Raw genomic sequence first — 16,329 nt, 5'->3', positions numbered from 1 at the left:
ACGTAAGGTATGAGACATAAGTCAAATAAAAAGTACATTATAAACGAAAACGTATACGCCCTCGTTTTATAATTTGCAGTAAATACTCTAACATACCAACAAAGTATTCAAAGACTTCTCGTTAACAAAAAGTTTTAACATTTATCTGTAAAATATTTTAGCGATCTCAATCTTTTACTTCTGATGGAAATTATTGCATTTTTGTAACAGAGCACATTGCCGTTTTCTGCTTTATATTTATCTTTCGCTTTGGTTGATGCAAATATTACATTAAAAAGTGATAACAGAATTGTAAAATACCGCACAGAACAAACCACACCATCCTAGAATACCCGACTTTTCCGTGAAAAAAATCTATGCAAATACAGACATAGGAACACATAACGGTGACGAACAACTCATGATCCAGATACCGTTTTGTCAATTATTGAACGAATAATGCTTCCTGTAATAAGGAAGTACCATGATATTTGAAGATTTGAATAACGCACATTTTTACAATGTTTCATTTAATCAGAATCTTTATACAAATCTTCAATCAATCTACATTGCTGGTATATAATTTTGATAGAGTTTTGCTACTTTATCATTTTTCTTTAAATGTCTCCTTCTAACATTGGGAATAAACTTTAACCGATGAGTATTTCAAAGAAAATATATAAATGAGATTTTTATAGATCGATCATGGTTTGAAAGGGTCCTTCTTTTGAAAAGGCATAAGCTGTCAAATTTATATTCACCGCTTCGACTTTAATTCTCATATAGATAGCGAACACGTACATTTAATTTTCCCTTTCAATAGCTGAACACGAACAGCCTATGTGTCACCATCTCTAGCTAATAATGTTAAATCAAAGGTCACATGGATACCGATTGATTATGAATGAGGTCGAATTATTCCCTTGTAAGTGAATAATCCATCAGCGATGCTTCTTTGTCTTGTTTTGACAAAATTGAACCAAACTGAATGTGTTATTTCCTTATCTGACTTTTATAATGATTACACTTGGCCAGAAAAAAAATATGCTCGTAGCTAATGTCCCTTTACATTGTATACCTTCGCATTATTTGTAATAGTCGGAACATAATAGTGTACTTTATTTCCCTCTTTGAAGATGTTTTTTTTTTCTCAATAAAATCATGTTTTTTAAACAAAAAGTAAACATGGTACTTGGTAACTGTGTTAATGACCGACTGTAATACCTAATGAGACAATGTAATCAATCCACAATCTATTACACAGGTACAGAATGGTATAATTACAAAGTAATGGAAAGAAATAAAGACTTCTAACCAGGTAAGAAAGCTTTTCAGATTCGTTTTCTTTACTTTCAGGTCTGTCCACCTATAACCAATAAAATTGTTCTATTATGAAACCATCTCGAATTAAATTAATAGTACTTTTTCATTGAAAATATTTTTCAAGAAATGTTTATGTGACATTTTGAGTTTAATTTTAGTTCCCTTCATTTAATATATCGTTACAACTACAATAACCAATGTTGGCACTGGTTTAGATGGTTATATAAAAAAGAAGATGTGGTATGATTTCCAATGACTCTCTCAATAAGAGACAAAAATGACACAGAAATTAACAGCTATATGTAACAGTACGGCCTACAACAATGAGCAAAGCTCATACTGTATAGTCAGCTATTGTAGACCCCGAAATACAAGTATTTGTTGATATTCAGTTTCTGTTTTAAGGTTGGTGTTCTGCTTTTTCTTTGGTGGTCCTACATTTTAAGTATTTTAATTCATAAACTTTCAGCCTAAAGCTTACCCTTGATAAAAGTTAACTCATATACACGTGTTCTGTGTGAATGAATTAGTTTTACTTTCTCTTAATTGTTTCGCCCTATCGACTTTTAATATGAAGGAAACCATGTAGTAAATTAGCTAAGGAATGTGTATCGATATTAGGATTTTCTGTCAAGTAGGTATTACAATGAATGACCCGATCAAATGAGATTCTTCAATGAATGCAAGAAATATCTGCCATAGATATGAACCTATTGTCGTAAAAACCAGATGAAATGACTTGTTATGTCTTATATTGCATATTGATTTTGACACATTACGTGAAATATTTGTTTTGACAAGAGCTATGTCTCGTACTTTTAAGGTGCATGTGCAATCACAATATTATAGCAAACAAATGACATGACCAAGTGATACCTATGTATTAGATACACCTTTGATGTGGTTTCTCTTTATGGTACTTGTCCCAGTTAAACTTTTCAATTTGCACCACAATAGATTAAGTTGTACAGTCTGCCTTATCTTTTCTTACATACAAAAATTGACAATGAGGATCAGTTGAAACAATTTTTTAGGACAAAAGAGAAGATTTCAGCTTCCCAATTGTGAACTTTCCATTTATATAATGTAGCTATATTCCAACAGCGCCTGTATACGGAGTACATATTTCCCAGTTGATACGATATTCCAGGGCTTCCGGAGCACCTGAGATCACCACCAGTTTTTGTTGGGGTTCGTGTTGCTCAGTCTTTTGTTTTTCATGTTGAATTTTGTGTACTATTGTTTGTCTCTATCTTTTCCTAGCGATGACGTTGTCAGTTTGTTTTCGACTTATGAGTGGGAATTCCCCTCTGGTATCTTTCGCCTCTCCTTTACAGTCCTTATTTCTCCTTTTTCTTTATGGCATGTTACAAAAATTCTCAAACATGTCTTTATATGTTATTATATATTATCGCTATTTTGTGCATTTTCCTTTGATCTTTTGAACAGATATATCATGTTAAGGAGGGGTATTTGCGAAAAATACCAGTCGAGAGAATGTTAAATTTCGCGAGCCGTAAGGCGAGGGAAATTCATTCTCAAGACTGGTATTTTTCGCAAATACCCCTCAAGAACATGCTATATCTGTTTAATTACACCGTATGTCCAAAACGCATTGATGATCGTGACGTTACAAGCGTCCAGTCGGATAGAGTATTTTTTGGCAAATACCACGGCAGAGAGGGTAAAAAAGGCATATCTTTTTTGCATATACCCCGGCAACGTTAAAAATGAACGATATTCATTTGATAGCAGTAAATTGGTGAAAAATACACTGGCTATCAACCAATCAAAACCCAGGATTCCTACATAAGGTGTAATTATTTGTGATAATTTTTCATATCATGCTACTCGCTTGAGATGGAAAATTATCGCTAGAAATTAAGGAGCCACGTGGCGTTGCTAATGAAATTGACATGAAATTGACAACGTCATCATAGGTAAAATAGCGATAAACATGTTATCATTGGTTATCTCAACTCGATTGCTTTTCTCGCTTTCGCCGTGACCGGCTCAAGCCAGAAAATCAATCTCGTTGAGATAACCAACGATAATCTATAATTATTGCATAGCTAAATAATAGATATAATTATTCCATATTGGTATTATTTTAGTAGGTTTCTTTATATGAATTGGATTTTGAATAAAAAAGCATATTCACCTGAGAAAGTGTTATTCACCGCGCTAAACGTCACGCGCTTTTACATGCAACGTTATGGTAAAATGTTTCATGTAAAAAAAAAATTGGTATATGTTTGTCATTATAGATACATTTTCTTCTCTCGGACTATGGAATAAAACAATTACTGTCCTTTGTTTCGGTAAATATGGGGTTTTACTTTTTCAAAAGTCAATAAAACCGCATATTTACCTCATCAAAAGACAGTAATTGTATAATATTTTTTGTCGATGTCTGTCGATTAGGCATACATATAAATTTGTGCTACATTTCCATAGCATTATACCATAGATCTTTTCCGCAGCTTAAGATATAGATCTCCAATTTCGGTATACTACATGAGCGCATATATATGCAGTATAACGAAATCAGAGATCAATATTTTGATTTTCTCTTATTTTTGAGTGTAAATTCACATTGCGATAAGACGTGTCACGGTACTTGTCTATCCCAAATTCATGTATTTGGTTTTGATGTTATATATATATGTTATATTTGTTATTCTCGTGGGATTTTGTCTATATGTGTTACATTTTAGTGTTATGTCGTTGTTCTCCTCTTATATTTAATGCGTTTCCCTCGGTTTTAGTTTGTTATCCCGATTTTGTTTTTTGTCCATGGATTTATGAGTTTTGAACAGCGGTATACTACTGTTGCCTTTATTGATTGGATTGTTATCTCATTTATTATAAGGGACCACCGATAAATTGTCCAAAATGTCCACTTCAGGACTTTTACCATAGTTTAAAAAAAGATCTGCACCATTTTGGCACTCTACAATAGGCCTTAATCAAAGGACGTTATATTTATCTTCAAAATCAGACCAAAATAGTAGCTGTCAGGTATTTAGGTTTATTGAATGTTTTTAATTTACCTTAATAGTCACCGTACTAAACTTAAAACCACGGATATACAGTGTTTTATCAACTTAACAGGTTTTTATATGTAAGAATGACAAATAAAAATAACCCCTCAGTCAAACATCTGTTTAAATTGATTTAGATAGATTGGAGTTTTATAAACTTATGATAGTCAAGTATTAACCTATTATTAGAGGGTTGTTATATAGTATGGAGAGACAATTAATGATATAAGTTATCAAGGAGAAACGAAGTGGTATCCTTAAGTAACGGATGTTCTTCAGAAACGGTAAGTTAATACTATATCATTGGAGCTGTATTTACTTTATATGTAACGGATGTTCTTCAGAAACGGTAAGCTAATACTATAGCATTAAAGCTGTATTCACTTATGCATCTAATACCTTTAAAACTAATTATATGGTGATCAAATACAATTTTGATAGATAAACCATAAATTGATGAAATTATGCAATCTATATAGAATTTACTGTACGCAGCATTTATTTAAGTTAAACGTTAGGTATATAATACACATCTATTTCTTTATCTTTCTGTCTTCGTGTCTTTTAGATCTCTCTCTCGTTTTAGTTGTACTTTTTGGACTTTTCATCGTTTAAAAGAACATGTCGTTTTTGAAGTGCAGTAAACCTTGTATAAAGGAATTGTGTATGTAATATTTGATTGTAAACACATTCTGATTTCACATGTGTGCAATGGGTGCATAATATACCTGTAACTTTCGCTCGGTAATATTTACCTAGCAAACAATGTACGTTTTCAATGTTTGATAACATTGTTTACTAAGTTGTGTGTAAACATATAATGCAATTGTCTATTTGAAAAAGGAAAACCACAGTCTTTTACACATTGAAATGGTCAAATAACACCCAGACATGTGGATAATAGATAAAAAAACAAAACTTTTTTTTGTATATTCGCTGTTAGCAAAACGATATAAATTGGTTTTAGCCTCCAAGTGTACGACCACTTCATTTCATGGCTTTATCCTAAGGACTTTCTGACAATTCTGACGAATGGCTACGTATTTTTTTCCCCACTTATCTACTCAAATCCTTAGCTTGAACGGGTTTTTTTCTTGTGTAACTTGCATAATTAATGAGCTCTCGCCAAACAGATGTCGAAAACAAGTTTTCGCTCTTAATATTACGTTCACCAAAGAACTAAAAATGACATGGCCATTTTATTTTCATTGACATTCTATTTTTAGACTTTTCGGACATTCATAACATAATTTCGTAAAATCCGTGTTTTTCTTATAATTGCAATATTTCACTTACTTGTGTGTGGTTCCAGGCCAACACATAACCCAGTCAAAAGATGCACACATGCAGTTTCTATTTTTGACATATAGATCAACGATTTGACGACTTATTATGAATTACGAGTAATGTTGGCGTTTTTCGAACACCAGAAATCTCTGCATTCCGATACTGCAATTTGTGAGTTTAATAAATGCTTGTCATGTAGTATCTAAACATGCAGCCTTTGTTACTACGTGTGACAGAGCATTGCCTTTTTCACTGATGGTGTGGTTATATAGTGATTGTTGTTAATTGTTTGTTTGCTGTTCGTTAAACAGGAATCGGTTGTTGGAGCTTGTCGTACGTTGTCTACAGTTCAAAAATTTTAGAAAACCCTGTTATCCTTTTTTTCAATAACTGGAAAATCATGTTGATATTTTTGTTTTCAAGTTAGAAATGTGAAAGTCCGCGGTCAGTTAGTTACACATGCAGGTGACGTAAGAAACACAGCAGCGCTAAACCTTTTCATATTTGCTCACCTTCATTTGTTTGTCACTCTACCCCGGCTTTTACATAATTGTTGATAAAAAAAAATGTGGGATGTTTTTTATTAATTTGACTGAAAACACAAGACCTGCTGCGATGTTGCAAATCTCGTGCTAGGAAAAGTAAATCAGATATTTAATGATAAAGAAAGGGCATAAAAATCAACACTGAACTCAACTAATCTAGAACTGTAAATACTTCCTGCTTAGTATAACAAACACAATCGACTTTTCTTATCTGAAACTTCAGTTTCTAACAGAGATTTGTTCCATTATGAGATAAATCAACAGTTTTAGTAACTTCTGATGCCGCTTTATTATCCTCACTGTCAGAATATACTTGTTTTAGCATAACATACAACCTACCTTGTTCATTTTAACTTAATAAAAGCTGTTAACTATGGTTTTTAATCAAGATAAAATTACAGCGGTGGGTTTATTACAATGATGAACAATTATGTCAATAGACAGCATGTTTAAAATGATGTTGATTTTTGTTAATTGATATTCAATATTTACATTAAGTCAATTATCCATATCATTATCTCCCCTGGTAAACGAGACCATTTACAGCAAAAAAGAAATACCATACTGCGACAACTATTAGGTTGAACAAAAACAAAATAGGATTATATCTGTAGTGCTTATAGGCATATCGGCCACTGTAAGTTATCTTTTAATTTTATTTCACGATAGGATGAGTGAAAAAAGGGGGAAAAATGAAAATGAAAAACGTTGCAATTTATACATGTAGTATACTTTTTTAATTTTAATTTTTGTTTGTTTATAATAGGATTTTACTTCATTGGATATTTTAAACTGTCTATGACGCTGTAATGTTCAAATATGAAGTACATTATTTCTCTATTGTTTTGCCCGATTAGAGGCATAATGTTTTTCAGTCTGTTCGTCCGTCCGTCCATCTGTCCCGCTTCAGGCTTAATTTTTAGGTCGGGATAGTTTTTGATGAATTTAAAGTCAAAACAACTTGAAACTTAGTACACATGTTTCCTTTGATATAATTTTTCTAATATTAATGCCAAATTAGAGTTTTGACCCATATTTCACGGTCCACTGAATATAAAAAATGATAGTGCGAGTGGGACAATCGTGTACTTTAAACACATTCTTGTTTTTATCTAAATTAAGCTTAGTTCAAAGAATAGTAGAACAACAAAAAACCAACCGAACTCCGTGGACAATTCTGAACGGAAAGTCACTCAGCAAATGGCAAAATCGAAAGCTCAAACACATCCAACTAATGGATAACAACTGTCATATTCCTGACTTGGTACAGGATTTTTCTTATGTAGAAAATGGTGGACTAATACTGGTTTCATAGCTAGCAAAACCTGTCACTTGTAGAATTATAATTAGAATTAGAATATTTGTTGAAACTTGTATGACAGTCGCATAAAATTACATTATATTGACAACGATATGTGAAAAAAAACCCAGACATGATAGGTAAATATGTAAAAAAAAAAATAGTACTTTTTATTAAAATAAAACTGGTTAGCTATTTTATCATATCTACACAGGTATATGTCTCTAATAAAAAAAATATATATACCTATGTACCTTAAAGTATATGCTCTATTATAAAGGTGTATATGGGTTTTTTTAGAGAAGGGTCTCAGGCACTTGTCTCTGATTTATGTTTGCATGTGTTTCTCCTGTCATTATTGTTTCAAAAAACAAATTATTTGCATTTTGCAATACTCAAACGATGTCATTGTCATGAATAAAAAACGCCCATATTGTATGACATCTTCTCGATAACACAAATAAAGCGAGATTTGATAAGCAGCATAATAAGTGTTCTCAGCTATGTTTCAGTATTTGTGATGCATGAAACGACATTATTAAGTTTTGTTCAGTTTTTCCTTTTCTGTACAACAGACCGGTAGGGATACAGGGGCGGATACAGGATTAGACGCAAGGGGACGCAGAAAAAAAATTGGCGAGCGGAGCGAGGCGAAAAAAATTTTGAGGTTAAAATGATCAAAGTTATTGAAATATTCTTCTAGAGTGGGTGCAATGTAGATAGATATCTTGCCAAGCGAAGTGTGGCGAGAAACATTTGTGGTAAAATGAGCGAGAAATTAAAGATTCAATCTAAAACCGCATAATTTAAATGACTACATTAACCATATTAACAAAAAATCTATTAGTTTCTGTTTATTGACCACCTCTATATATTTACCAGAAAACGGGACTGAACAAAAGTAGAATAGAAACAATTCTGAGTACACAAACTGATTCTCCATATAAAAAAGTGAGACGAAGCAAATGACGATAGCTCATCTGACCAATATAAGATATTGAAAACGAAAATTATTACTGGTACAATTTAATTGTCAATTCATAATACGTGTTTTTATTTTTGTTCTATTTTCGAAGGTCGTGCTGGACTTTTTACATACTGTAAAACAAACAAAAAATGGCCGCTAACCACTAAAATCAAAATGAGATCCTTAAAATATTCATTGTGCTTATTTTCTTGGGATCCCATGTAATACGGTAGTACCTACGGGTTTGGGCCTTGACCGTTAATGCATGCTTCGGCAAAACTTACATGTTGCAAGTAAGAATCATATATTGTCACAGAGATATTAAATAATGAGTCAAATTAACAAACTAACCTCTCGCTTGAACCATAATCTTTATCTTTCCTTAAGAAAGAGTCTAACTGAGACCGCTTTCTTGGTCGTGCCATGATGAAATAACCAACCGGTTACCCAAATAGCGGGTAGGGCACTTTCACCTTCTTCATGGGAAAGTGATGTAGGGATGTTTTTGAACTTCTATTATCAAAGAAATTGTTTATTAAAACTGCAACTACAATGTCACAATTGTTTTATTCTAACTGCTAAAAGTCTATGATATTTGTCATCAAACGCAGTACCGCGTTTGGCACCTTCCTTTGAAGTGTTGCATGTTTATAGAACTTAAATAAACAAAAGGTCAGTTGATTAGTAATCACGTTAAATGATTCTGTTAAATTACTGTTTTATATAATAATACTTGTTTGAATGTTAAAACAGATTGAATGCGACGACATTTGCTTTCGTCGGATACTTTATTACGTCCGGACAACCCATGCTTTGCAAATTTTAGGGGGGGGGGGGGGCGCACGCCCGCCACGCCCCCGCCTAAATCCGCCCCTGGATCCGATATGCTATTTCGAAATTTCGTATTTCCATTATGACATTTCTCAGTTCTAGGTTGATATTTCTCAACTCCTCCTCCTTGGAATCAAAAAAATGTCAAAATGGAAGGGATCAAGTTATGTATAAAATGAGAAATTGAACAACAGAGTGCTCCTACCGATCTTTTGGGGTTTGTTTTTTTTAAAGCCCTAGTGTTTTACTCTTCAAAGAATAAGTATTAATTGGTTAATTCCAGATCTTCGAGGATTTTTTTAATTCTTTCACAATGTCTCTAGACGACACATGATATAGATATGGAATTAATGTTGAAAATGATTTATTGACCTCAAAATGCCAGTATTTATTTGGTATTTGTTTAGTTTCTGTCTCAGTGAAGTAATTTATATCTCCATGAATTAACCAAAAATAATCTAAATGCTTCTTCTAAATATTTTAACAAATCGCAGGTTCTCAGCTATTCATCAGTAAATGTGCATTTTAACAGAAAAGATTTAAGCTGATCAGGTTATGCCCGAGTATGAAAGTTATAACATCTATAATAGACAGAAGAAATCAAGCATGAATAATATATTCGCAATATTTATAAGTGATTGCACCTCTTATTATTTTCAACATTTTACTTTAAGTCATTAATTATAGATAAAGAATTGCTAAAAGATGAAAAACAAAGTGTCAATTCATAATAAATTTGCATTGTTTTCTCAGAGAAAATAGTTTATATTTTTTTATTTATTTGTATTTTAAAGTAACCTTAACTGCCAGTTTCTTAAAATCTTCCTGGGAGATTTTAACCGCAAGAGGCCCTACTTCATCTCTTTTAAATGTCATAACATTTTTTAAATCTAATATATCATGTTTTGGAATTAATATATATGTGTTTAATGACCTTTTACCTCCATTACAAGCGTGTTTAACGGATTTGAAGAGTTAGGTCAACACCTCTCTGTAGGGAGAAATCTATCATAAATCGGGAAAGATGGCAGATTTATTTATTATCAGGACTTTCGTAATATCAATTAGATCAACACAAGTTTACGTTGTTTACGCATGTGCAAAACCAAGAACAACCAAAGAATAGTTTTTCGATGTCATTACAAAAAAAAAATGACTATTTTTATGCTCCAACCGCGGTGGACAGATGCGTTTTACATATGTATCCTTGCCTGGAGCTGGCGTGCGTCCCAAAATTAGTTTCCGTTATTTGACTTTAGTTTGCCTCAACTGATTTTTATGTTCGAAATAACATAAAAAATGTGGTGCATACCTAACAGGCTACGCGAGGTATTCAGTGTGCTGTTATTTCTTCATAGACAGAAAAAAAAATTAGTACAGTCAAGTCTTGGTGAACATAAGAAGTTAAATTGATAGACTAATATGATAATTATTCACTATTTATCTAGTTACAGATTACATGTAAGTTTTACAAACAAATGTTATTTTTGTTATAGTATTCCAACATGACGAATAAAAAGAAATTTTGAGTAAGACGATATAAAAAATATGCGGGGTTTTTTTTTTGGGGGGGGGGGAGGTGAACAGGGTTGAAAAACCGGGACCCTTCTACAATGGGCCTTTTCTAATGGTATAAAAAGACTAACTATTATAAACAATAATTTCTTTAAGTCAAAATTCGATATCTTGGCATGTTATTTGCACCTATTATCCAAATGTATGTTTGATATTATTTTTACAATTGCAGCATTTCTGTCAATATAATGAAATTCGAAGCAGCTGTCATACAAGGAGAGGTTTAGCTAGCCATAAAACCAGGTTTAACCCCTCATTATCTACATAATGAAATGCATGTTTTAAGTTAGTAATATGACAGTTGTTTTCCATTCGGTTGATGTGTTTGAGATTTTCATTTTTCTAATTTATACAGGACGTTCCGTTTTTGTTATTTTACTTTTGACCCGCGCGTAGCATTCCTTTTCAAATGATCTTTAAGTTATAAAAAAATTAGAATAGAAACAATTCTGAGTACACAAACTGATTCTCCATATAAAAAAGTGAGACGAACATTAACCATATTAACAAAAAATCTATTAGTTTCTGTTTATTGACTACCTCTATATATTTACCAGAAAACGGGACTGAACAAAAGTAGAATAGAAACAATTCTGAGTACACAAACTGATTCTCCATATAAAAAAGTGAGACGAAGCAAATGACGATAGCTCATCTGACCAATATAAGATATTGAAAACGAAAATTATTACTGGTACAATTCAATTGTCAATTCATAATACGTGTTTTTATTTTTGTTCTATTTTCGGAGGTCGTGCTGGACTTTTTACATACTGTAAAACAAAAAAAATTGGCCGCTAACCACTAAAATCAAAATGAGATCCTTAAAATATTCATTGTGCTTATTTTCTTGGGATCCCATGTAATACGGTAGTACCTACGGGTTTGGGCCTTGACCGTTAATGCATGCTTCGGCAAAATTTACATGTTGCAAGTGAGAATCATATAGAATGAAATTCAAAACAGTGTGGCTGTGGCCATTGATTGACACATTAAATTCATCCATTGACTGGGACAATTTAGGTAAACGTTTGTATGTAACGACCACTGCTCACTATGTACTTTTTAAAGACACTTAAACTATGGGGTCACCAAAGGTTCTCAACACCTTAATAACGTAATTCGAAAAATTAATCAGAAATAACACGATGTTTTGATTTATATCAATTATATAAATCAAAACATAAAGGTTACTCCTGATTAATTTTTCGAATTATTTTATAATTAAAGGCGTTAAGAATCCTTTGGTCACCCCGCAATTTAAATGTCTATCGTAGGTACGTCGTGAACAGTGGTCGTTACAGACAAACGTTCACGTAAATTGTCCCAGTCAATGTATGAATTTAATGTGTCAATCAATGGCCACAGCCACACTGTTTTGAATTTCATTCTATTGTCACAGAGATATTAAATAATGAGTCAAATTAACAAACTAACCTCTCGCTTGAACCATAATCTTTATCTTTCCTTAAGAAAGAGTCTAACTGAGACTGCTTTCTTGGTCGTGCCATGATGAAATAACCAACCGGTTACCCAAATAGCGGGTAGGGCACTTTCACCTTCTTCGTGGGAAAGTGATGTAGGGATGTTTTTGAACTTCGATTATCAAAGAAATTGTTTATTAAAACTGCAACTACAATGTCACAATTGTTTTATTCTAACTGCTAAAAGTCTATGATATTTGTCATCAAACGCAGTACCGCGTTTGGCACCTTCCTTTGAAGTGTAACATGTTTATAGAACTTAAATAAACAAAAGGTCAGTTGATTAGTAATCACGTTAAATGATTCTGTTAAATTACTGTTTTATATAGTAATACTTGTTTGAATGTTAAAACAGATTGAATGCGACGACATTTGCTTTCGTCGGATACTTTATTACGTCCGGACAACCCATGCTTTGCAAATTTTAGGGGAGGCGCGCACGCCCGCCACGCCCCCGCCTAAATCCGCCCCTGGGGATATGCTATTTCGAAATTTCGTATTTCCATTATGACATTTCTCAGTTCTAGGTTGATATTTCTCAACTCCTCCTCCTTGGAATCGAAAAAATGTCAAAATGGAAGGGATCAAATTATGTATAAAATGAGAAATTGAACAACAGAGTGCTCCTACCGATCTTTTGGGGTTTGTTTTTTTAAAGCCCTAGTGTTTTACTCTTCAAAGAATAAGTATTAATTGGTTAATTCCAGATCTTCGAGGATTTTTTAAATTCTTTCACAATGTCTCTAGACGACACATGATATAGATATGGAATTAATGTTGAAAATGATTTATTGACCTCAAAATGCCAGTATTTATTTGGTATTTGTTTAGTTTCTGTCTCAATGAAGTAATTTATATCTCCATGAATTAACCAAAAATAATCTAAATGCTTCTTCTAAATATTTTAACAAATCGCAGGTTCTCAGTTATTCATCAGTAAATGTGCATTTTAACAGAAAAGATTTAAGCTGATCAGGTTATGCCCGAGTATGAAAGTTATAACATCTATAATAGACAGAAGAAATCAAGCATGAATAATATATGCGCAATATTTATAACTGATTGCACCTCTTATTATGTTCAACATTTTACTGTAAGTCATTAATTATAGATAAAGAATTGCTAAAAGATGAAAAACAAAGTGTCAATTCATAATAAATTTGCATTGTTTTCTCAGAGAAAATAGTTTATATTTATTTATTTATTTGTATTTTAAAGTAACCTTAACTGCCAGTTTCTTAAAATCTTCCTGGGAGATTTTAACCGCAAGAGGCCCTACTTCATCTCTTATAAATGTCATAACATTTTTTAAATCTAATATATCATGTTTTGGAATTAATATATATGTGTTTAATGACCTTTTACCTCCATTACAAGCGTGTTTAACGGATTTGAAGAGTTAGGTCAACACCTCTCTGTAGGGAGAAATCTATCATAAATCGAGAAAGATGGCAGATTTATTTATTATCACGACTTTCGTAATATCAATTAGATCAACACAAGTTTACGTTGTTTACGCATGTGCAAAACCAAGAACAACCAAAGTATAGTTTTTCGATGTCATTACAAAAAAAATGACTATTTTTATGCTCCAACCGCGGTGGACAGATGCGTTTTACATATGTACCCTTGCCTGGAGCTGGCGTGCGTCCCAAAATTAGTTTCCGTTATTTGACTTTAGTTTGCCTCAACTGATTTTTATGTTCGAAATAACATAAAAAATGTGGTGCATACCTAACAGGCTACGCGAGGTATTCAGTGTGCTGTTATTTCTTCATAGACAGAAAAAAAAATTAGTACAGTCAAGTCTTGGTGAACATAAGAAGTTAAATTGATAGACTAATATGATAATTATTCACTATTTATCTAGTTACAGATTACATGTAAGTTTTACAAACAAATGTTATTTTTGTTATAGTATTCCAACATGACGAATAAAAAGAAATTTTGAGTAAGACAATATAAAAAATATGCGGGGTTTTTTTTGGGGGGGGGGTGGGGGAGGGGGGTAAACAGGGTTGAAAAAAACGCGACCCTTCTACAATGGGCCTTTTCTAATGGTATAAAAAGACTAACTATTATAAAATAATTACTTTAAGTCAAAATTCGATATCTTGGCATGTTATTTGCACCTTTTATCCAAATGTATGTTTGATATTATTTGATGTTAATTATTTTTAAGTTAGTAATATGACAGTTGTTTTCCATTCGGTTCATGTGTTTGAGATTTTCATTTTTCCAATTTATAAAGGACGTTCCTTTTTGAATTTTTCTTGGAGTTCGGTATTTTTTGTTATTTTACTTTTGACCCGCGCGTAGCATTCCTTTTCAAATGATCTTTACAGTTATTAAAAAATTAGCACACCAGTGACGGAACTTTTAAAATTGCGAAACGAGCGTTCCAGCTTTCTCGAATAAAATTATCGGAAAAGCTTTACCCCTTACCATGGAGAATACGCAATGACTCAGATCGGAAATAGGAGCATAGTGCACATATTCTTGACATGATTATAATTCGTGAAGTCGTTTCTTCCTTATTGCTTGATAATAAAACTAAAACGTTAACCATCAAATAAAAGGTACTTTAATAAAGACACATTGCATTAGCATAATTCTGTTATGTTTCTAATATTGTGACATTACCACTTGGTTCATTTTACTTGCCACCAATATCTCGACTAGTGCCAATGGGAACCGCTAATTCATCGTTGACAGCTGAGTTTACCTTGGTTTTGGTGACTTTCTTCGTGCTCAATCAGTTTTCATCTTATAGTTCTTTTGTTTGTGAGTTGCATTGTCGTTTTGGTTTTTTGTTGCACTTCAGTGTTTCTGTTGTTTCGTTGTTTTCCTCTTATAGTTGATGTGTTTACCTCAGTTTAAGTTTGTTACTCGGATTTGTTTTCCCTCAATCGATTTTATGACTTACGAACAGCGGTTTACTACTGTTGCCTTTATTTGGATTTCATAGTAACATCTTGCGTTCTAAGGTTGTTTGGTTGTGTGTGTCGTTTTTCTTCGGTCATGGTGTTGCTTGTTTTTGTTGCGTATGGTTGAGGATTATCCCCATGCCATTTTCACATTAGTGCACTCGAATCAAAGCAGGAGTCTAAATTCAAACGCGATGTTAAAGTCATAAAGAGTCTTGAAAAAACAAAAAAGGCCTAAACAATTATTTCGAAAAATTGTTCATTTGATAAAAAACAAATTAACAGGGAAGTTATGAATTCGTGACACAATTGACCTAAATTTATGACAATGTTAACCGAATGAATTAAAATACATAAAAAAAATACATTAAATACATATTTGAATGAGGCAGTAATGATATAAATTGCAATTGGGATCTTGACAATTCCCATGAGAAGAATTCATTGGCTATACGGAATAACTTCATACGAATTATAATTCAAAGGCGCGGAAACAATTATACACTTAATTTTATTTGTCTATATATTTATACAAATCTACACGATACAAAGTTACGGAAATCATTATGAATTTTGTAAAATATATATTTCCGGACATGAAATGTCTCCTTATTTTCTTTGTACATTGTAAGTGGAAAGTACTCAATAACATTTCGGTAAGTTATTTATGCAGAACTAAAAAGAAGATAAAACCATCATTATGTGAAATAAAGGTTTTGTTTTGATTATGTGACTTTTATTCTGTGATAAACATCTACTTTGATTAAAATAGAAAAAATGTTATGGAAAGTAAGATAAGGTATGTTAAGCATAAATGACACTGCAAGTGGACGTTTTGGTCCTCTAGTATCACTAGTCAAGTATTCAGTACGGGAACATGACATATTTTTTATGAAATCTTATAAGTTTTAGTTCTGATACTTAGATATTTACAACCAGGCAAATAAAGACAGTTTTTCAACAACTTTTGACGTTACATACTTTTCATTTTTTTAATTGATTAGTCCTTCATCCTGTTTTGGATCTTACTTTACTAATGGGTTGTCTGCATACGAAACTAGCGTCTA

General features: G+C 32.4%; 1 protein-coding gene across 3 annotated transcripts in view; it reads left to right on the top strand.

Moving 5' to 3' along the window:
- The window catches only part of LOC143068005 (ectonucleoside triphosphate diphosphohydrolase 1-like), a 42,301-nt gene that overhangs the window by 5,553 nt on the left and 20,419 nt on the right, over nucleotides 1–16,329 (top strand). Inside the window, exon 2 of one of the 3 annotated variants that reach the window (XM_076241736.1) lies at nucleotides 1,244–1,297. Coding sequence is in view for 1 of the 3 variants with exons in the window: in XM_076241731.1 (XP_076097846.1) it covers nucleotides 15,859–15,918 (60 nt within the window). In the remaining 2 variants the exon portion in view is untranslated. Of the gene's footprint in view, nucleotides 1–1,243; nucleotides 1,298–4,479; nucleotides 4,631–15,843; nucleotides 15,919–16,329 lie in introns of those variants that run through there. The other 2 variants (XM_076241737.1, XM_076241731.1) reach the window with 2 other exon arrangements.

This window comes from Mytilus galloprovincialis, chromosome 3, assembly GCF_965363235.1.
Source record: "Mytilus galloprovincialis chromosome 3, xbMytGall1.hap1.1, whole genome shotgun sequence".
Lineage (NCBI taxonomy): Eukaryota > Metazoa > Mollusca > Bivalvia > Mytilida > Mytilidae > Mytilus > Mytilus galloprovincialis.
This window is presented reverse-complemented; position numbering and strand designations above follow the sequence as displayed.